The sequence below is a fragment of the Sceloporus undulatus genome, chromosome 2 (genome assembly GCF_019175285.1).
Source record: "Sceloporus undulatus isolate JIND9_A2432 ecotype Alabama chromosome 2, SceUnd_v1.1, whole genome shotgun sequence".
NCBI lineage: Eukaryota > Metazoa > Chordata > Lepidosauria > Squamata > Phrynosomatidae > Sceloporus > Sceloporus undulatus.
This window is the reverse complement of record NC_056523.1, coordinates 81,427,844-81,451,568: the sequence shown is the minus strand read 5'-3', so window position 1 is coordinate 81,451,568 and position 23,725 is coordinate 81,427,844. Positions and strand designations below refer to the sequence as shown.

General features: G+C 41.3%; 1 protein-coding gene across 5 annotated transcripts in view; it reads right to left on the bottom strand.

Moving 5' to 3' along the window:
- The window catches only part of UIMC1 (ubiquitin interaction motif containing 1), a 158,255-nt gene that overhangs the window by 55,839 nt on the left and 78,691 nt on the right, over positions 1 to 23,725 (bottom strand). For all 5 annotated transcript variants that reach the window (XM_042448381.1, XM_042448385.1, XM_042448384.1 and 2 more), the window contains 4 exons: positions 21,370 to 22,509; positions 17,444 to 17,508; positions 13,531 to 13,622; positions 12,003 to 12,082 (listed from right to left, as the gene is read on the bottom strand). In XM_042448381.1, coding sequence (XP_042304315.1) covers positions 12,003 to 12,082; positions 13,531 to 13,622; positions 17,444 to 17,508; positions 21,370 to 22,509 — 1,377 coding nt within the window. The remainder of the gene's footprint in view (positions 1 to 12,002; positions 12,083 to 13,530; positions 13,623 to 17,443; positions 17,509 to 21,369; positions 22,510 to 23,725) is intronic.

Here is a 23,725-nt window from a genome sequence, read left to right as displayed (position 1 = left end):
CAGGGGGGGTGACACTGTGATGTTTATCACACTATGCTCTTAAAGAGGTACTATTCCAGTGTGACTCCTCTAGCAGCCTCCTGTTGCATGCTGGGATTGGGCAGTTTTAAGGAGCTGAACTTCTCTGCCTGAGAATTCTAAATACCCCCTCCTTAAAACTGCCAATCCCAGCATGCAACAGAGCAGCTAGAGGAGTCACACTGGAATAGTACCTCTTTAAGAGCTCGTCTGATAAACACCTGTGACTGCACCATGTGATGCCAATCCCAGTGACACCACTGAGGAAGACCGCATCCAGATGGTTAGACTTGATCAGGAGGACAGAGGCCTGGGCCTGCACAACTTCAGCAGAGAGGTTGAGCACGGGGGGGGGGGGCTTGGAGATGTCTAATCCTCAGGTCGCAGTGAATTGAAGCGACTTGAGGGCGAGTTAACAACAATGCTAAAAGCAGCAACAACAGCAACAACTCAACTTGTCTGCTGACTATGGTGACCCATGAATTTCATGTGGTTTTTTTTTAAGGCAGGGAATAGTCAGAGGTTGTTTTGCCAGTTTCTTCCTCTGAAATATAGTGCAGCATCTGGTATTCTTGGCAGTTTACTATCCAAGTGCTAAACCTGCTGACCAGTAATATATTTCTAGTCTTTTACTCCAAGGTGCAAAACAACTACAGAAATAATCCAGTTTGGAGACTGCTTTAACTGCCCTGGCTCAGTGCTAGGAATCCTGAGATTTGTAGTATTGTGGAACCAGAGCTCTCGACGGAGAATTTTTATTTTATTTATTTTATTTCTATCCGCCTTTTTCCCAGAAGGGACCCAAGGGGCTCACAATAACAATTCTAAAAACTTATGCATAAAACAATTAAAGCATCAGCTAAAAACAATATAAAATTACAAACATTAAAATTACAATGCCAATCCCATCCCATGACTAAACATTAAAATACGGACTGAACAGACTTCCGGTAAAGATGGCGGAGCGTTAACAGCAACTCTCAGTAGCGGTGAGAAGCTGTGCCGTTTGTAGTATTAGTGGGGTTAAATCGATCCCCTCGTTAAGGGGGATGCAGGTGGGCTCACGGGATCCTGAAGACAGGGATTGTTGCCCAGATCGGATCCTAGGATCGGAAGATCTGGGCACTGTAACTGGAGGACAAGGGCAGACCGCAACCGCAAACGGGTAAAGCCAAGCCTTGCTGTGCCGGACTTTTAAAGGGGGAAGACATAAGAGTCTCTTGAAAAAGCTGCTGCTTCCCAGAGACAGATCCTCAACAAAAGCCTTTATCAGAGGACTCTATAAAATTCATTTGACAGAAGAGAGTTCCGTGCAGAGCTAGTTTGTAAGCTTTAATACCTGGGATTCATTAACGAATGCTTACAGAACGGACGGAAAGTGCCCGGCTGAACAAAGAATTTCTTTTTGGAGGACAAACTAACAACGGCAGGTGCAAGAAAGGGAGGAGAAGCTGAGAAAAGCAGAAGCGAGATATAGTTAGGAGGTCTGGGAATAGATGAAGAAGTAGAGATACCCAAGGAGAGGAGAAAGTTGACACTGATTTGAGAAGGAGTGGTTAAAGACGCCGGACAAGAACAGAAATAGAGGACACTGTACGAGGATGAGAAGCAGATAGAGGCGGACAAGGACGAGAAGCAGACGGTGGCAGACGAGGACAAGAAGACGACAGGTGAAGAACTATAAGATTGAGAGAGGATACAGAGAAATAAGAGACTCTGGACTTGTTAAAAACAATTGAAATTGGCTGTGGGAAATGGGTTTTTGTGTGGCTCTTTGTTTTCAAGGTCGGGAACCACGTGTAAGGGCAGGAAGTGACCAAAGGGAAGTCGCATAGCAGATAGATAACAAAGGCCTGTTACAGACTGCCAAAATAAACGTGCTTTGGGTCCTTTGGAGGTATGCTATTTAAATGAAGCATGGGTCCTAAGAGTCCGGAGGTTGCACCGAAGCCAACACTGCATTCCTAGCACTGGAGTGCAGCTTTGGTGCAGCTTCCAGATTCTTAGGGTGCATGCATCATTTAAACAGCATACCTCCAAAGAGACCCTAAGCAGCTTTATTTTGGCAGTCTGTAACAGGCCAAAGAGAGGAAGCCAGAGAAATAGAGGAGGTTAAGATTAGGGAAAGCCGGAAGAGCAGAGTGACGCCGAGTGGTTGGGAGGGATATTGCAAAGGAGAACAGAATTGAAGAAACAACAGAAAAAGAGGAGCCTGTGGTCAGGAGACACACAACAACGACTGCAAAGGAGAGCAGAATTGAAGAAACAACGATAAAAGAGCGACCCTGTGGTCAGGAGGACACACAACAATACTGCAAGGAGAACAACGAAGAAACAACAGATAAAAGAGCGACGCCTGTGGTCAGGAGGACACACAACATGACTGCAAGAGAACAGAACTGAAGAACACAATAAAAGAGCAACGCTGTGTCGGAGACCACAACAATGACTGCAAAGGAGAACAGAACTGAAGAAACACAGATAAAAGAGCGACGCCTGTGGTCAGGAGGACATATAACAACGACTGTCAAATGAAAAAATAGAAAGAACAAGTAACAAGAGCAAGTGAGAAGAGAAAGAAAGGAAAATGGTGCAACAAGCAGAAATAAAACAAAGTCAGACGAGAAGACCCTCTATAGAATTGAAATCAATGGACTGAAATTTGAAAATATTGGAAGCCATACAAAAAATTGAATTAAATATACGTCAAGAGATTAAAGACTTGAGAGAGGAATTAAGGCAAGATTTTTAAAAGAGATATGGAGGAGTTGAAAGAAGCAATGAAAGGACTTTCAGAGGACGTGAAAGAAGTTAAAAAAGAAGACGAGTAAGTTGGAGGTTAAAACGGAGGAACTTGAAAGAGTGACACAGGAACTAGTACTGTCACAAGCACATGAAAAGATTTGAATAGAATGAGGGACTTAAAAGACCGAAGAAAGGTATAATAAGACCTTTATGATAAAATTGTACCGTTTTGGCAAAATTGGTCAACTGTACACCAGAATATTTAGACCTGGACACGATAAGATCGTTAGAATTAATTCTGCAGCGGCAAAGAACCGAGATCTACCAAGGGACATAGCTGTTGTACTTCACCAGGGAGAGAATCAAAGACAGAATCATACAGGAAAGCTATGTAAAAAATATTACAATAAACGGGTGGAGATAAAAATCTTTAAAGATGTCCCGGGTGAGATATTACTTAAGAGAAGGGATTACGCCACACTGACAAGGATGTTACAAATCATAAATGTAAGTACAAATGGGAACCATAGAGGGGTATCGTTTACATGGGGACAAAGATTTTATAAAATTGACACTCTGGGAGAAGGCTAAGATCTTCTACAATAGCTGGTTTAAGGAGAATGAGGAATAGGATGTTAAAGAGATGCAATTGATGAAAGAGAAAGAACAAGAAGAAAAAAAAAAAAGAACAAGATGAAGATGAAATGAAAACCACGAAGATAAGGAAGAAGGATTGAGAGACCCTGAAGAAAAACGAAGTGGAGAAGAAAGAAATTTGTTGGGAGCAGTTGGAGGAATAGATCTGGAGTGGGAGGAGGACAAGAATTTTGAGAGAAAATCCTAGACTGTGATAGTAGAAAGAAACTGGGAAAAGAGGAAAGTGAGAAAACAAAGAGAACACAAATATAGAAAAAGAAATTCCTTTCATGATGTGAAGGATGAACCTGGATATAAGCAGAAGAGAATTTTCCATGAATTAGAGAAACAGAGATGGGACATTTGTAGTATACAAGAAACTAGAATCAAAAGAAAGATGTGAAATATCTGAAAAATCCGAAGTTAGGTGAAGCAGTTATCTCATCAGACATGAAAAAAAAAGAATGGTGTAGCAATATACATAAAAAATAAATCATCTGTATTAGAAAAGATGGAATGATAGTGAGGGAAGATATATTGGGATAGAAGTGGTTATAGATGGGGAAAAGACATTGGTTGTAGAAATATACGGCCCAACGAAAAAAAAGGCTAATTTTATAAGAAATTGTCTAAAGAAAAAAGAGTTTAAATTATGAAACGTATATTCTGATGGGATGGGAACGGGGTGATAGACCCCGCAATTAGATAGATTATCAACAAAAAAATAATGGAAAAACAGGGGTAATTGCCTGAAACTTTTTTTGAATGGTAGAAACTTTTCATTATGTATAGGTATGGAGATATAAAATGGGAAAACAAAAGATTATACTTTCTACTCAAACCCACATAGGTCTGCATCGAGGATAGATATGTCACATCTCATGAGAATTGGTAGGGAATATTAAAGAAACAAAGATAAAGTAAATAAAAATTCGGATCATAACCAACTCTACTTGGAGTATTGAGAAAAGAAGTGATGATAGATGGAGATTAGATGAATCGTTATTAAAAGAAAAAGGACAGAAAAAGAAATTAGGGAAAAATAAATTTATTTTTAGGAAAATTTGGAAAAGACACTAATATGAAAATTGTTTGGGATGAAGCTAAGGCAGCAATAAGGGCCATTGATAAAGAAAAAAGTGGAAAAAAAAGAAAAAGGGATAAAATGAGATAAAATAATTCAGAAAAATACAAGAAAGCAAAAAAAAAAAAGAGGACCCGAAGAATAATAAAATAGATAGAGAGATAAGAGTTTTGAACAATCGACTTAATATAAAAATGACAGAGGAAATTGTTAAAAAAAATGTACAAAACAAAGACAGTTTGATATGGAAATAAGGCAGGGAAATTTTAGCATATAAGTTTAAAAAAGAGAGAGAAGAAAGACCAATCATAGCATTAAGTGAAAATCAAAAGGTAATAACGGAACAATTTAAATCAGGGAAATATTTATAGATACTACCAAATTTATATAGGAAAACAAGATAGGAGCAAAGAAAACAGGAAAATTTAGAAGAATATATAGGGAAAATAGAAAGAATCAACATGGAAAAAAATCAAAGAGAAATTGAATCAAACATCACGAAGATGAAATAAGAGAAGCAATCAGGAAAGGGAGGAAAGGTAAAGCAGGTAAAGCTCCTGGTCCTGATGGATATCCATTATATTTCTACAAAATCTTTGAAAGTGAATATTAGAACCCCTTGAAAAAGTCTTTAATATATATTAACAGAAGGTATTCCCAAATCATGGAAAGAGGCGAATATAACTTTAATACCTAAGGAAGAAAAGAATTGGATTGCCCCCAAATATAGGCCTATTTCGCATTGAACACGATTATAAAAGTTTACGACCATTCTAGCTGAAAGAATCAAATAATTTTAAAAGATTGGACCTCCTCCCATACCACACCATACAGAATCCTTAGAAATGTTTTTTGCACTAATGTTACTCATAAATCATAATTCCTATATATCGCTGAATGTAATGGTAAGAGTGGTGACAACAATTAGCAAAATTAAAATTATACTTTTAACAAACAACATCATGCACACAAATCTAAGTAAAATCTAGTGTGGTGTGATTTTTTTTTAATTAAAATATTTTTTTAAATTAAAAAAAGTAAATTAAAAAATTATTTTAAAACCTGGGGCCTCTCCTTTTTCCTCCCTTTTCCCACTGAGCCTCATCCCACTCACACCATGTCTTCAGTATTTTGGAGGGATGGCGGAGAACACCACAGCCTATTTCTGTTTAAAGGCAGATATTTGGGGAGCCGTGGTGACACACACACCCTTATGGTGTCACCTGGTGCAGTCTGCACCTCCCTAGTGATGCCACCTTTCCTAGCATCATTGCCTTTTCTAATGATTAATTTTCTTCTTCTTGATGTAACCAAAGTATGACAGCCTCAATTTAGTCATCTTCTCTTCCAGAGAGAGTTCAGGCTTGATCTGTTCTAGAGCCCAACTGTTTGTCTTCTTGGTCATCCATGGTATTCTCAGTACTTTTCTCCAGCACCGCGTCTCAAAGGAGTTGATTCTCTTCCTATCAGCTTTTTAAACTGTCCAGCTCTCACATCCGTATATGATGGAATAGAACGGATTGGATGATTCTCACTTTAGTGTTCAGAGTAATGTCTTTACATGTTATGCTCTTGTCTAATTCTTTCATAGCTGCCCTTCCCAATTCTTGTCTTCTGATTTCTTGACAGCAGTTTCTGATCTGATCAATATTCGAACCAAGGTATGGGACCTCTTTGACTATTTTCTAGAATTCATCCTAGACAATTTTTTTTATTATTGGCTAGGATGAATTCTTGCAGATCTTCTATGTCATTATTTTTGTTTTTGTTTTTAATGTTCAGCATTAATCCAAACTTGGCATTCTCCTACCTCAACATCTTAAGCAATTGCTCCAGTCTTTGTTCCTGCTAATTGTATTGTGTCATCTGTGTATCTTAGGTTAAATGTTACTTCCTCCTGTTTTCATTTCTCCTTCCTCTGAGTCCAAGCCTGTTCTGTGTACGATATTTTCTGAATATAGGTTGAACGAATAGGGTGATAGAATGCAGCCTTGCCTGAGCCCTTTGCCAAGTGAGAACCATTCTGTTTCTCCATATTCTGTTCTGATGGCAGCCTCTTGTCCCGAGTATAGGTTTTGCATCAGGACAATCAGATGTTGTGGCAACTCCCATTCCTTTCAGTGCAAGCAATATCTTTTCATGATCTAGGCAGTCAAAGGCTTTGCTGTAGTCTACAAAGCACATACAGATTTTGTTGTTTTGTTGTTGTTGTTTTTTATTTATATACCGCTATTCCAAAGATCATAGCGGTGAACAGCAAGTAAGCTAATTAGCAAGTAAGCTAATTTGCCCCCAACAGTCTGGGTACTCATTTTAGCGACCTCCGAAGGATGCAAGCCTGAATCGAGCTTGGGCCCTTTTGCTGGTCTTGAACTTGCAACCTTGTGGTTTCGAGTGAATTGCTGCAGTACAGGCATTTAACCACTGTGCCACCAGGGCTCCTTTCTTCTGGAATTCCATGGTGCTCTCCATTATCCATCATATGTTTGCCATGTGATCCCTAGTGCCTCTTCCTTTCCAGAATTCAGCCCAATTGCCAGGGGACAAATGATGAAGGAAAGCTGCTGCCTTCATGCTCTGTATGTGAGCTTCCTGGAAAGGTCTGACAAATCATGTGTGCAACAGATAAGCCCTCAGCTTGATCCAGCAAGGCTTTCTATGTCTTTGTCAAATGCCCAGTTCAGCAGTCTATGAGCTTCTCATGGGCATCTGGCTAGCTACTGGTCAAGGCAAACAGGTAAGAGCTGTTTGTCCTTAACAGCTGGCAATCAGAACTATATGACTCTAAATAGGGATATTATTTCTAAGGTTTCATGAGTAAGAACCACTGAAAGATTTATCTACTCAACTCTGTTATTCTATGATTCTACTATAACTGTGTCCAATCATAGTTGAAAATGTTGGAAAGGATCCTGAAGTAAGAAAGAAGGCACTGCTTTCAAGGAGGTTCCAGGTACTCCTGTTTCTCTTTTTGTTGACTACACACTTCCATCTACCCAGACCTTTATATCCAAAGAGCTTAGGCTTAATATGTGGGTCACTGGTAGGTTAGTAAATAGCTTAGTATATAGGTCACACTGAGGAATTTATCCAAGGCCACTCAGTGAGTTTCCTGGCAAGCTGGGAGACTTGACCTGCCTCCTTACTTCAGATCTAAACAATATCCATCTCACTTCATAAATATATGGCAGCGATAAGCAGGTCCTTTGTGTTAATGTCCAATATGTATTAAAAACCACCCTATGTCTTCTTAGTTTGTGTGCGAGAAACATGTTGATTCAAAAAGATCGGCCCTAGGTCTATGGCAGGGACGTGGGATGAAAAAAACACCCATCCAAGTTCTCTCTTAGCTTTTTGTGGAATCAAGTTAAGCACTATTATCTGCATGTCATTAAGCTCACCCATTTCTTATCTCCTGCAGAGTTTCCAAGTCACTGCGCACTTCTCCTGCTGAAATATAGAGGCTCTGCCTTATTCATATTTGTAAACGGCAAAGGCTGACTACTGCCATCTTAATACTAGCTTCTACCTAGTGTCAGTCTACTCAAAAGGTTTCTAAACACTGAAAGCAAAGAAGATTTGCCAAAAGCATTAAAATGTCTTTTTTAACATTAAACTAGCTAAATGGAACCTATGGAAATAATCTAAAATGAGTGGTTTTATTGGGGTGAGACAAGGAGACATACTCTTATACAAAGGCATTTGTGTTCTTATAAATGTGCCGTTCCAAGCAAATCATCACCAGAGGTAGCTTGACTGACTGCTTAGGCATGCCTCATGTTTTGTTTTATGAGTGGTCTCCATTATGTAGGCCTGTTGCTTAGCAGCTTCATTATAGAATCTACATTGTCAAGTAAGAACCCAATTCTGTGTGAGGAATTTCATTGACTGATTGAAAACTGCTTCTATGTGTGGGTGGGTGGGTGTATGATTGGTTGTTTTTTAAAAGGACCAATCTCTAATGTGCCAAATTCCCCACTGATAAGTGATCAGTCCAAATTGCAGGAACCAACAAAAATTTTGCATGCAAAATCATACATGAAATCTTTTTCTGCACAGATCCAAGTCCACAGGGGAAGAATCAGGCTGAGAATTCTGCAACTGCTCAGCTACACGGCAGCTACTACTACTACAACAACAACCAATCTTCCTGGGTATTTCACATCTTGGCACTGCTACATCTTGTTAAGTGCCATTATGCTGTGGTGTGTCATGAAGACATACAGTGGTACCTCGGGATACGAAATACCCAGGTTACGAAATTTTCGGGATACGAAAAAATCCCATAGGAAAACATTGTTCCGGGTTACGAATGTTTTTTCGGGTTACGAAAAAACTTTTGGTGCTTTTTTCGGCTTTTTCGCACGGAATCGCGGCTTTTCCCCATTAGCGCCTATGGCAATTCGGCTTACGAAGGCTTTTCGGGTTACGAACGGTGCCACGGAACGAATTAATTTCGTAACCCGAGGCACCACTGTACCAAGCATAGAATGAGACATGCTAAAGTTGAAGATTTTCTGATCAAATTGGTGTTATCCTAATAAGATGACACATCCACAGATGTGAAGAGCTCTCTCTCTCTGTACTCCTTCCCATTTCCACTTTATACAGCATTGTCGATCACATCTTTTGCAAATACTAGGTGTCCAAATGAACTGCTTACATTCCCACAGTAAATAACTCATTGTAAATGTAAATGCAGCATTGTGTAGCAACGCTTGTCAGCCCCCTCCTCTTGAATGATTTTTGACAAGCCCTGAGAGAATACCGTAGCTAAGAGAAGCCTCAGCTGCATGACTGACTGTCCACCCAACAAAGGGGAAAGCAGCACCATCCCACAATGTTTGCAAGAAGAGATGCCCTGAGCGACCGAGGCTTTCTCTACTCAAACAGGGCCCCTTACACCCATGGGACAGCAGCAGAGGCAGCATTAGTGTGGACAACATTTGCTGAACAGGAAATCAAGCAGGCTGCTGCATGACTTACATCCCATTAGCCACTGAGCCATGCAAGACAAAATACTTCTCTTCTTTGTCTAAAGAGCTGAGGGTCAAGCTCTACTACACCATTCCAGTCTCTTTGCTCATCCATGTTACAGCCAGAGCTTGCAAATGTTATTTTTTTAGATTACAATTCCCAGATTACTCCAGACAGCATAACCCACTGGTTGGGTGATCCTGAGATTATATGGGAGGATGCAATCCTGTAGATAACCTGGACCCAAACCATGTAGGGCTTTAAAGGTAATAACCAACACTTTGTACTTTGCCTTGAAACTAACTGGCAGACAGCGGAGTGATTTTAATGTTGGTGTAATATGATCACTCCTGGATATCCCAATAATCAATCTAGCTGCCTGTACTTTGAACTAACTGAAGTTTCCGAACTTGGTACAGAGGTAGCCCAATATACAGTGGATGGTAGAAGTATAGCCTTGAGATTATCAGCGTGTGCACTACCATCTTTAGGCTCTCCAGTTCTAGGTAGGGGTGCAGCTGGTGTAACAAATGAAGCTGATAGTAATTACTCATGGCCGCTGCATCTATCTGAGCTGTCATTTGGAGCAAAAGATTCAGAAGCACCCCCAAGCTGCTAACACAGCCCTTCACGGGGAGTATAACCCGATCCAGAACTGGGTGACACACCTCCAAACCCAGGTTAGGACCTTTTACAGTAAATACCTCTGTCTTATCTGGATTCAGCTTAATCCACCCCCCCAATCCTGCCCATTACCTCCTCCAGGCTTCATTCAGAGGAGACACACTATCCTTAGCTGAAGCTATATCTGAAGCCACCCTGCCTTGTAGCTGGTAAATGGCATTGGGGACAGAATGGCACCTTGTGGTATGCTATACAACAATTTTTTTTTTTTAAGATCAGCTATCCCCAAGCACCATCATCTGGAACTTGCCAGAGAGATAGGACTGGAATCACTGAAGCACAGTGCCTCCCATTCCCAAATCCACCAGGCATTCCAGGAGGACACCATGGTCGATGGTACTGAATGCTGCTGAGAGGTCCAAAAGCACTAACGGACACACTCCCCCTATTTTAAGACAAATGTCCTCCCCAACCATTCATAAAAATGTAAGAGACCATCTCATTGTTCTGACTATGTCAGAAGACCTTTCCATTTTTATAATCACCATGCAGACGTAGCATAAGCTGTGAGAACTCAGCTAACCAATGGTTGTACTGTTCTATTAGATCAATGGCCTGAAATGTACCATTAAGAGAATAAATCAGGTTTATTAAGATAACTGTGTCAATGTAAAACTGCTCTTACATGTAATAGTCACCCTAATGCAAAGAGATACCCTGTACAGTCAGAACTGGCTTTTTACATATGGATCGTCTTATCAAGCTTTCTTCAATCCAGCTGTACTCATGTACCCTGTCAGAACAGTCCTTGGAAATCCCTTTGATACTGCCTTTCCCCTTAAACTGCAACCTAAATAGGTGTCTTTACTGCAAACAGCAGCTGAAGTCAGATGTCCCTGTTGTGACAGCTGCATGGTGACTACAGAACAGGTATGATGATACAGGAAGGCAAAACAGGTAACAGTACAGTGGTACCCCGGGATACGAAATACCCACGTTACGAAATTTCCGGGATACGAAAAAATCCCATAGGAAATAACTGTTCCGGGTTACGAAGGTTATTTCGGGTTACGAAGAAAATTTTGGTGCTTTTCGGCGCTATTTCACACGAAATCGCGGCTTTTCCCCATTCGCACCTATGGGTTTTCGGCTTGCGAAGGCTTTTCGGGTTACGAAAGCGGCGGCGGAACGAATTAATTTCGTAACCCGAGGTACCACTGTATTCATTTGGAGGTAATCATGGGAAGTCTTTCTCTGGATTACTCTACAGAAGCATCTATGGCTGGTAAATCAAGACTCTGAGTATTTGGCCAGCTCACAGAGGTGTAGTGGCAATTCCAAAACAGTCACATTCAGAACAGTGCCAAAACATGTGAGGTTCAGTCCTCTCCCTTCTTGGGTAAGCATGCATGCCTCCTCCTCCCTCAGAGGGCAGTAAAGAACCAATGACAGAAATTTAATCACACTGTGAAGTCACAGCTTTGCCAACATGCTTATAACTCCTTTGTTTAGTCAGAGATGTGTGTCTTGGGGACAAGCAGCTAACTCCTTTTCCAAGCAGGGTCGAGTGGGGTCCTTCAGCTCACACCACCTCCCAAGTAGAACACACTGATAGGTGTTGTGCACAAGACGACAAATGTGAGAAGTGAACAGCAATCTTTTCAGCTAACAAAAGGTGCCAAGTCCATGGCTGCAGAGACAGCGCAACAGAAATTACTAGGAAGAACTCTTGACAAAAGTGGGGGGGGGGTTAAGAGGAAGACCCAATGACAGCACATACATACACACACATTCCTAGACGAACATTTCCTACCAGGCTATATTGTTTGCAAGGCAGCTCATTTTAGAAGACAGGCAGGAAACGAGACTCTGCATTCCAGACGCTTCACTGGCTGTTATCCCTTAGGGATTTGCTTACCTGCAGAGAGACATCTTTACTGGATGAATGGATTTCTCTGCTCTCGGGCTCAATAGCTTGCGATGGACTCGGTTGGGTCTCTGCAATAGAAGTCTCCCATGTTAGCAGCAGCCCAGCCCCTCCTGATTCTCCCAAGCCCCCTTCAACCCCGCAGCACATTCCACACTAGCTGATAAAACTTACCCCATTTACTTTACAGTGTCTTCACAGTTTCTAAACATTTTTTAGACTTGTCACAAATGTTAGCAGACAATGTGCAACAACATAGCTGGGGTAGAAGTTTAAAGCTATAGTGAAGAAATGTGTGGATAATGCCACTGATGGTCTTCAGCTTAATGGGGAACACAAATCAATAGGGTGTGTAGGCTGCATATCTGGTTAGGTTTTTGCTGGCGAACAGCACGCTGCAAGAGCCAAGATCTCCCACTCAAGAGAAAGGCCACACACCTATTGCTTTGCTCTACAGCTTGCCTTTTCTTTGTATCCTTAGAACACCACCCCTCAATTATTACCAACAATAAAAACCTCATCTAGCCTCCTGCAGAGTACCTCACAATTAAACCTATTCTTGAATGAGATGTGACAGTGGGGGGAAAAAAGCTTGCTTTAGAAAAATAAATTTCAAAATCAGATTGGTTTGGAAGAGAACAATTTAACCTTGAACAATTTTCTTGCTTACTGAATATAAGAAAATTCCTTTCACCCTAGCATGATTTCAAAAATGTATGTTTAAGGCAGATGGATTTATAAGCACTGTTGTATGACTGATTTGCTTTGAACTGAGGGGAAAAAGCATACATTGTTCAGGATTGTCATCAAAGAACCAGCAGGTAGGGACCACTGATTTCCTATTAAGTAACCCTTCTGTCAGAGCTGGGTTTGACGCCCTGGACAGTCCAAATTAGCAGCTCATTGAAGCTTCACTTCTGCAAACACCTTGTTGTAGAAGGTAGAGAGGGAAGTTCATTTGCTCAACCAGAACTGGGAGGAAGAAAGGTTTCATTCAATTTCTGAAGCACAAGTTCAAGATTTCTTGTCCCTAAGAAATAAAGACTGACATAAAATACTTACATAAGTGGTATTAGGACAAAACAAAGCAATTTGGCAGGTGATGCTCATTCTTGTGCTTAGTCTGGTGTCAGGAAAGAAAAAAGGAACAGAAAGTGGAGCAGTCGTGCCCGCATGCTAGTAGCCTCCTTTTAGGACGCTTCAAGGAAGCCATGGAAGGGAACATAAAGTCCCACTGCTTTTCAAGGGAGTCATCAGCACTACTGCCCAAGTGAAAGGTGTTTGAAGTTCAGCAGATTGCCGTCTTATGGCTGAGACAAGAAACACAAAAACTAGAGTGCAAGGGAGCAGGTAGAACTTTGTGTTTTCTAAGGCTTCTCCTAGGCACTGATCTCATCCATCTCAGATATATGGAACTTCAGAATGTAAAATCCCACAAGTAAATACAACCCTGCTTGCCAGAGAAGGATTTGACCTTCCTGACTCAAGACTGTGAGTGAACTGTAACAGGTCTCCGTACCAGGGCAAATGGTGATCTCTTCCTCAGCACGATTCTCTGTGGAAATGTCTTCTGGGCTTCTCTTACTGTCCAGGGGGGTCAAGGCAGAAATGCTGTCAAAACACAAACAACATAATAAACCAATGTCACAGCATGCAGGCCTGTGAAAGTCAGATACAGTCCTGGGAGTGCTGGCTATCCAAGAAGGTGAGCAGAGAAAGCTAGAAAAGGAAGGCACAGGTTCAAAAGAGTTCTCCCAAAACAATGGAACCACAGAGAAGCTCTTCTTCTCTAGAGACACTTTCTAATAGTAAAATATAGGGCCACTGTGTCATACAAGAGAAATAGGAATTTCTATTTAGTACTGCAAATGCTTTTTGTTGCTGGGCATAAGAGTACAGGAGGTAACAGAACAGTCCAATCCCTAGTGAGGAACTCCTTGGAATGGGAAGGGGTGGAGATGTATTTGATACCAAACTCTTTTTTCTCCTATCCTTACTGCTAAAAAATTTTATTCCCCATTTCATCATTGCACACAGCTCTCTAAAGCAGCAGGAATCTGACACAACTTAAAGCTTCCCTACAGTAAAATCCTGCCAACATGAACAGAGCATCTCCTTCATGCAGCATTTAACTGTGTCTGGCTCCTCTTATTCTGACCTTCCAGTGTCGCCATTTTCTTTGCAAAACATAACTTTCCTGCATCACAAGAAGATAACAGGCTGTGCCATGTGACATCATCCTGTCACCCTTAGAGTTCAGTGTGGTTCTTCCACTGGATTGATCAAGTATGCAAGTATACACTTGAAAAGCACAAATCCCCATACTGACAAAAGGGAAGATTTATTAAACTCAGCCATGAGCCTCAGAGAGTCAGGAACAGCCACCATGGATTTATGATAAATAAGAAAATCCTGATGGGAAACCACAAGTGACTTCTCTCATTCTCTCTCTAAATAAACCATCTCAAAGCATTTGTTATGAGCCCAAGCCAAACACAGCTTACTCTGTGTAAACCATCAAGACTCACTTCAAAAGGCCTCATGGTAAACAATTTGCTATGACATTTATAAAATGGGCTAATCAATTTGAAGTCAACCCGCATTGCTTGCTACACCAACTATCTCCTAGTAACAAAGCATATAATCATTTATTAAAATCTCAATCTAATGTACTTTGCACAACATAGGAAACAACAATGCTGAGTGGCCCACAGAAAGTGGGGGAGGGAGGTATCTTTTGCTAAAGCTGCTTTCAAAATCATTCTAGCAGTGTAAGAATTGAATAGCATCTAAAACCCACTGATCAGGGTGTTTGCGCATTGCCCAGCACAGGGCTCTACAGAGCCAGCTGCCAGCTGCCAGATGGCAACACTTAATGTGCACAAAAATGAGAAAACTGTAGCCACTGTCATCTTAAAGCAGATGTGCTGTCTGATGAAGTTACATGTCACAGCACGTAATGGTCAATCTTGATCCTAGCAGCCCAATGAGGGCAACTGCTGACCGCATTGGATGTTCCTAGAGCTATAGTTTGGCAAGTGGACCATCAACCCTATTGAAAAATGTAAACAGCAGCTAATAGAATCATAGAGTTGGAAGAGACCACAAGGGCCATTCAGTCCAACCCCCTGCCATGCAGGAACACTCAGTCAAAGCATCCCTGACAGATAGCCATCAAGCTTCTGTTTAAAGACCTCCAAGGAGGGAGACTCCTCTACACTCCGAGGGAGATTGTTCCACTGTCGAACAGCCCTTACTGTCAGGAAATTCCTCCTAATGCTGAGGTGGGATCTCTTTTCCTGTAGCTTGCATCCATTAATCCGGGTCCTGTTCTCTGGAGCAGGAGTAAACCAGCTTACTCCCTCCTCCATATGGCATCCCTTTAAGTATTTAAACAGGGCTATCATATCACCTCTTAACCTTCTCTTTTCCAGGCTAAACATCCCCAGCTCCCTAAGTTGTTCCTCATAGGGCATGGTTTCCAGACTCTTCACCATTTTAGTTGCCCTCCTTTGGAAACGCTCCAGTTTCTCCACATCCTTTTTGAATTGTGGTGCCCAGAACTGGACACAATATTCCAGGTGGGGCCTGACTAAAGCAGAATAGAGTGGCACTATTACTTCTCTTGATCTAGACACTATACTTTTATTGATGCAGCCTAAAATTGCATTGGCCTTTTTAGCTGCCATTACCCACAGACTATCACCCACAGTCTAAGGGGGAAATGGAAGAAGCATTCAATGTAAAAGCCTTGCACCAGAAAGACTGGCTGTTTCCATGAATGCTGTCACTGAGTTGGAGTCAGAAGATCTTTTCTGATCAAGCACCAGCTAATACAGGGGTAGCAAAAGTGTTGCTCACAGACCTCAACTGGCACAAAACCTTTTATTTGCGGCTCCCACATCCTTCCACCTCTCCCATTTGGGAGACAAAATCTCACTCTTAAATCGGTCAAAACTCTGCCTGGAATTATGCTGAGAAATAAAGGTTCCATATCCAGCCCCCAAATTGTCCTTTGAAATAAGAAAATTGGCTAAAAACGAATAATTTTTTTTACACAGTGGTGCACACTCTTCTGGTTACTTCTGGCTTGTATTTTGGACAATTTGGAGTTGAAACACACACAACTACAACCAGCTATATTGGTCAAAATTCAGTCTCGCTGTAGCTGCCCACACCTTTGCTACTGGCTGTTAGTTCAATGAGAAGACATCAGACAGAGAAACACCAGTGACCTCATGCCAAGAGCATTTTAATGATAAAACCTGAGAAAGCTAACTTGAGAATCAAATAACTTTTGCTTGTGTCTACACTGCAATTATTGAAACTTTCCTGGAAAATTATTCATGAATCTTCCTGCATCTGTCCCATCTCCTACCATTTCCTGATTTCCACTGCTAGCCATCCAAACCAGCATATTTCACTCCTGCTTTGGGAAGCTTTAAGGAACCAGACCTCTCAGGAGATATCCCTGAAACTGCCAGAGTACTAGGCCTTGCCAAAGAAGGCAGCAGGCACCCAAATGTGAAAAGCCAACAACAGCAGTCTCCCAATCCTGTCATTTAATCATCTCAAGAAAACAAGGTTTGGAACTTCCCAACTAACCGTGCCACTTGCTCATACTTGAACTGGATTTCCTGGAACATTGTTTGCTCTCTCAAGGAGACAAAGTTACTGTCGATATTAGGAAGCGTTTTCTTGGTCTTCTGTTCTTATGTCTTCAAATATATATATATATATATATATATATATATATATATATATATATATTAAACACTGTTCCACCATGCTGTGTGTACACCCACTGAGACTCTACAAGTTATAACAACTCATCTTTTCACTACTCCCAGCTGATGGCTTTGTGGTGTCACATCAAATTAAATTGTCAGTTTATTAGGGCAAGTACTGTAGCAAGCTATTATTATTATTATTATTATTATTATTATTATTATTATTAACCTTTATTTATAAAGCACTGTAAATTTACACAGCGCTGTACATACAATATTTTTAATTAGACGGTTCCCTGCCCTCAGGCTTAAGCTACTTTTGACTTTACATTTTAAAGACTGAGGCACTTTGCTGGTGGTTATATTCCTTTACTGGAAGATATATCTAAAGGTAATGAAAGAATACTGTATTGCCATGACCTCAAAAGAGAAGATTCAATAAAGGACCAGAGTCATACACAGCATTTGATAACTGTGTAAACAAGAATGTTCTCCCTATTATCATACTTCAACACAACATAACTTGCAGTAGACAACAGCCATGTGTATATTATTATTATTAACCTTTATTTATATAGCGCTGTAATAGACAACAATGCCCATGCTACAGCTTCCAAAGAAACAGGTGAGGCCTCAATGACCAGGTTTTGTCAGCAGGTTTGTACCTCCCAAGATCAATTACACTGAAATATACCTACTTACCTCTGTGTAATCTGCATGGGTTCTCTTTCTTCAAGCACATCTTCTGCAAATAACACTTGGGAAGCCTAAGCAGAAAGAAAATAATAATGTATCCATTATCTCTATACTCAAACCTGGGGTTATTTGGCCACAGAATCATTAAATAGCTGAAGAAACCAGAAGAAGAAATCTTGACTAACCTTCCAGTGTATGGCAGAATCAGCATACCAACCCTTATCTAGACACACTATGCCACAAAAAGAGTTGTGGCACACTGTGTTGTGTGAACCAGGTGGTGAAGGTAGTTAAGGTCCCCAGAAAGCATTTAGCTCAAAGGATTAAATCCAAACACATTCATCTTGTCAAAGCCAAACTAAGAAAAAATCTGTCAGAAACAGAACCACTGTCCACATATATTGGCTTGCAATGTTGTCCTTAGCTGGAACATAAATAGGGGGGAGGGGACCCATAATGTCACAAAATGATCTGAGAACTCAGGGGCTTATAACTGAGCACACCAATTGTAAACTAGGTCTGTGTCAGAATTAAAACGATCATAGCACTTGGAAATGGATTATCATTACAATTCAATGAAAGTCACTGAGGAATTAAATAAGCAATACTCACATTGCTTATTTTACTATAAAAGCTGCAACTGAAGCAACTCTTTGAGAATCAACTCCAGAGGCCCTAAAGGTAACTAAAAAAATAAAAAGTGACCACTCTCTCACATGTTCTCTACATTTTTTGTTTGCTCCTCTTATATCCTCTCATTTTTTCCTTCATGCAGTAGTTCTCCTTCTCTTTCCCCTACTCTTAAAATACATTAGCCAAACGCAAAAGATAGCAGTGCCGCCAGAATAATCTGTCTTGAGTCAGGCACAGAATAATAATAATAATAATAGGATTTATTTATATGCCACCCAATCACTGGGAATCTGGGTGGCTTACAACAGAGGGGATAAAAGACTGTTTCTGCCCTCAGCCTTACAATCTAAAAAGGCACGACACAAAAGGAGAAGGGAATGGTGGGGTGGAGGGGATCAGGTCCAGCATTCTTCTCTCGCTTTGAGGCCTGGACCAAGGCAGATGGACTGGAGGGAGGGCTCTTCTTCTTCAGGCATGTACTAAGGCTCTTAGAATCAGCAAATCTGTAGACTCATGCATGTCATCCCATAGCAACAGAAAACCTGGGGAATCCAAAACCTGTTTCCCCCCCCCTCCCGGACTTTCCATAACTAAAAACCCAAAATGACTTGAATAGAAGAATACAAATTGTGAACTTCCATACTACTGCACTGAACAAGCAGAGAGCAAGGGAACCAGAATGCACTACACAGTAAATGCTCAGACCACAAAGAGCAAGCAAAAATCACTGAAATGTACAAGTCAATGAATAGTGTCACACCTTGGAGAAGAAACAAATCTGAAGCCATCTTCCCTGCCCTGAGGGATAATTCCTAGCATTTTGATTCTATCCACCTGTTCAGTACACAGTGCACCTCAATGTAGTTTTAATGCCTCAAAGGAAAGGACAAGAAACATTTCAACAGGGAAAGACTGAAACTGTGGGTAGCCAAACTACAGGCCCTGCCCACAACACAGTTGCCCTAATGTATCGTCCTTGTCTGCTACTAGACGCAGCCAATGAAGTAGAAGAGGGATGGGGAAATTCACATGTGCTGAACATTTCCCTACATTTAAAAGGTATGAGAAAGGAGACATACATACCTACCCTGTGTTCTGTACGGTACATCTGCCATAACATTTCATTTCAGTCTAATTCTAGACAATGAATCATGACAAATGTTCATCTAAACAGACAGTAGAGGCACATATTCCCTTCTTGAAGAACAGTGGAGAGAGTTTGCAGCGGTTGCTCAGACACTGTGACTGTTGCAGATTCATTTCACTGAAACAGGACTGAACAAGGAAGCACTAGGGAAGACCTGAAGGAAACTGTAGTTACTGGCTTTGTTAATACCTCTGCAGTTCAGCAGATGCATGGGGCCCAGTCAAGTGGGCTTGGCAGCAACTCAAACCACCAGGAAAAACATGACACAGATTTCACATCCTAAACTAGGACTGGTACACCCATATTACAGATCCAACAAGTGGCTCAGGAAGGCAGGCAGCTAAGTTGAGGAGGGGGAAAAGAAGGAAGCAGCAGTCTGTACTAAGGAGGCACTTTGGCACCTTAAATGCTTTAGGGCTTCTACTACTGTCAACACAAACGGTGCCGGAACAATGGTAGGTAATTATGGCAAAGGAAAATGCAGTGCTCAAATGAGGCTTAAAACATGGGGAAGTGGCCTTTGAATTACCTGCCATCAGCTCCATGTTCTATTACAGGTGGAAGAAAGAAAAGGGGTATTAAGAATCACCTGGTAGGCTGAAGCCCTTCCTTTACAGTGCTTTAGTGCATATTTATGAGTTAGAACTTGAGCTTTTTACATTTTAATTGTGTTTTCAGGTTGCCCCAACAACTCCATTTGTTTCTCATAGCCCTAGAGCCATTTTAAATGTCAAGTCTATTACTCCCCATTTTTGCTGGAAGACTGCTTGATACTTGTGCACTAGAAGCTCACATTTTTCAAGGAAGGAGAAAGAAGGCTGCTGCTGAACCTTTCTAAGGAATTCTTCCAGGAATTCATTAGGGATTAACATTAAATCCTAGCAGGTGCTATAGCAAGTCTCTTTTCTCAGCCACCAGCACTACTAGACCCCTTGGGGTTTCCTAGATTTTCATCAGCATTTCACCTGCCACAAAATCTTCCAGGTTAAATAAGGCTTGAATTTCTGAGAAAGGCAAGCAGACAAAAACAGCTTTGATACAAGTCTGGCCTGGTCATCTTCACTTATCATAAATGAGACACACGCGAAAAGGACCAACCAACAAAATCCAGGGCACAGGTCCAACACATTCTCCTTCACAGGTCACCTTTAAGGTGTGTTTAAATATAGCCTCTCTAGTTTCAAGACTCTGAGACCTGAAGCACAGGCTGCACTGCACTTTTGTTTCTCAAAGAAAATGCAGACATGACAGTTTTGCCTCAGAGTGTTCAATATTACAAGACAGAATATAAATATCACAAAACAAGTTAAGTATCTTTCCATCACCAGGGTAAACAATCAAATACACTTGAAAACAGTAACAACAAGGTTGAGCCTCAGTCTGAGAGAAGATAAAGTTATACAATGATCTAGCAGTGAAGTCATTATGAAAAATGAGGGTTGGAAAAGGCTGACATAAACCTAAAATACAGCAGCAATAAATACTTCATCTGACTAGCAATCTGTTTAAAACAGCAGCAATGACCGAGAGCTGCCTCTGGCTCTCGAAATGAGACACACAGCGGCACCTAGTGGTTATGTGGCAGATGATAAAAATGACAGATTTAAAAACAATTAAAACAAGGAGAACTGAGGGGGGGTTTTTTGGCATAAGCCACAATTTGCAGTATAAAAGCCTCCCTGTTACATCTCAGCCTATGTCCACACAAAATTAAAATTAGATATGAAAACCAGCCACTGCTGCCTAGATGCTAGAGCATGGGGAAAAGTTTCTTTTTGGATTACAACTGCCAGAATCCCTCAAGATGGCTGGTGATTCAGGAAGCTGTAGTCCAAAAAAGCAACTTTTCCAAGCTTTAGTAGATTTCATAGCTCTTCACCAATTAAACCGTACTAGTCCTGTTTTTTCTTCCACATATTTTGTTTTAGCTACCTTATTTAGCAAAGCAGGGGAAAAGGAGACTTGTTGCTATTGCTAGAAATCTGGGAGTCAGAACTCTTTGCCAATCTACTAAGAATCACACAGAAATTTGCATCCCATCTGCCTTCTGTGCACCCATAGTGTAGGCCAAATCCACAACATGAAATAAGGCCATTTCCCATGCCAGTCTTTCTTCAGATTTAAACAGCAGATAAGAGCAGAGCAAATTTACCTGACAAGAACCACTTGCTGTTTCTTCTTCACACTCAGGATTTCTCCCCTGCCTCATTTTCTCCTCTGGATTTTTGCTCAGCTCTTCATTCGTTGGAGACAGATGCCACGCAACATTCTCTGGCTCTTTTTTCTCATCAATATCATCTTCTTCTTGCTCATCTGTACCTTCCCTTCTGCTAAAAACTTCCTGTTCCTTCCCATGTTCACTTCGCCTCAGGGAACATGAATTAGGAACCACAGGCTCCCCAAAGGCTGCCTTCTGCAGGAGCTGCCGCTGAGCCTGCTTCAGGCTTTTTTGGTAAACCTCAAGCTGGCACAGGATGACTTGGGTATATTTGTTAGGATCTATGCCTTTAGGGCAGAAGGGAACACCCCAGTAATAGTGCACTGTGTCTTTTTCTTCTTCTTCTTCTTTTTGACTCACCTCATTAGTCATATGAAGTGAGTTAACTGGTGGAGTGCTTTCATATGTGTCAATCTTTTGCACAGACTCACTAGAAAAACATGTCTTCTTCTTACCGGACTCAAACTGATGTTCAAGCTCAGAATCTTGATGGCTAGAGGGATCCAAAATGCTACGCTTCTGAGGCACTTTATCTAGGGTTTCCAAGCAATCCACAAGGGAGGCTTTTTCTGAGCAACTTTGGAAATGTTCATCTTTAGGCTTTGAGAGGTTTCTTGCAAACAGTCTTTGAGATGTCAGGGGCCACATGCCCAAAGGTTTTTGTGGAAAAGTGGGACTTAAGGTAACTGTTGTGTCCTCTCCTAGACTCAGTGGTGTGTCACTGGAACTGCTCTCTGCTGGTGAGGAAGGGTTTTCATTTGACCTTGCAAAAGGCTGGCTCTTCCCTGGAGATACAATTATACTGGAGACTAGTGAGCTTTCCACGATCTCCTGGCTTAACCGCGTCAGTACTACGAAGGGCCTCTTGGCGACATCTATCTGTCCATTTTCATCATCTTGGTCATTGGGTGAGAGGGAACTGCACCTGGAGCAAAGAGAGTGGGTGCAAGGAGGCACAGCTGGAAGGAGTTCAGGAGCCTCTTGTCCAGCTGGTTGACTTTGTGCCGGAGACCCTGGTGCCTGGGAAAGAAGAGGCACAGCAGCTGCAGCAGAAGACTCAGAAAGCTGGCAGCTCTAGAGGGGAGAAAATACACATATAAAGACAAGGGATTTTCCTTACAATATGAACCTTCCTAATTATGAAGTCAAGCTGACTGTCATTCTACCCAGAAGAGATATAAATGGACACTTCTACACTAATCTACCAAATGATAACTAAAGATGAAGTTAACTATTAGCCATGAATGAATCCATTAGCATGGTGAAGATTAGCTAATGTATTGTAAGCCTACCGTGTCAGATATATTTATGCCTTACATAAGGACTCGAATTCCAGCAGGAACATCATGTTGGACTACTTAGAAAAGTCACTTTTTGGTTACCACCTCCCACAATCCCTGCAACCAGCTAGTCATGCTGCCAGAGGATTCTGGAAACTGTAGTCCAAAAATCTTCTCCAAGGTCTGGATAAATCCTTAGCATATAAGTGACTCTTCTCTTTTTTCCCCCCCTTTAAAAATGTTTAAAAGTATGTGCCTCTGTAGATCAGGTCCACTGTGTACAGAAATAGGAAATTCTCCCCTGTACCCTATCTACTTGATTTTTTAAACCCACTCATGTGCAGGAGTTATTTAAAAAAAAAAAAAGGCCTGGGGCTTTTTTTTTCTATTTTAGTCTCTAGGTGGGGGGGGTGGGGGGGGGGGGGAGTGTGAGAAGTTAGGACAAAAATTGATTAGTGGGAGGGAAAGCTTACACCTTGCCTACCAGTGCACAGCAGTCCCAATGTAGATCAAGGCTCTGTGTACTTATTTTTAAGTAAAAAGGATGAGGGGATCAGTTGCTTGCTACATGTTTAACACATGCAGTTTGATCTTGAGATAGGCTACCCCAAAATAACCCTTCTGAAAAAGTGAGAGAAGGATGTTAATGAGCATTTCTGGGCAGTCCAAATATCTTTCGACCAGTCCAGGAAACCCGTTGTCTTGGTTTTATTTTTTTATTTTTCTCTGTTGTGTATCGGCCAGATCCAGACCACATCTAAGGCATGTAGATTCTTTTTATACAATACAGTGGTACCTCGGGATACGAAATACCCAGGTTACGAATTTTTCGGGATACGAAAAAATCCCATAGGGATTTATTGTTTCGGGTTACGAAAGTTTTTTCGGGTTACGAAAAAACTCCAGCGCTATTTTAAATGGAGCCGCGGCAGAGCCGCGGCTTTTTCCCCATTAGCGCCTATGGGTTTTCGGCTTACGAAGGCTTTCGTAACCCGAAAAGCCTTCGTAAG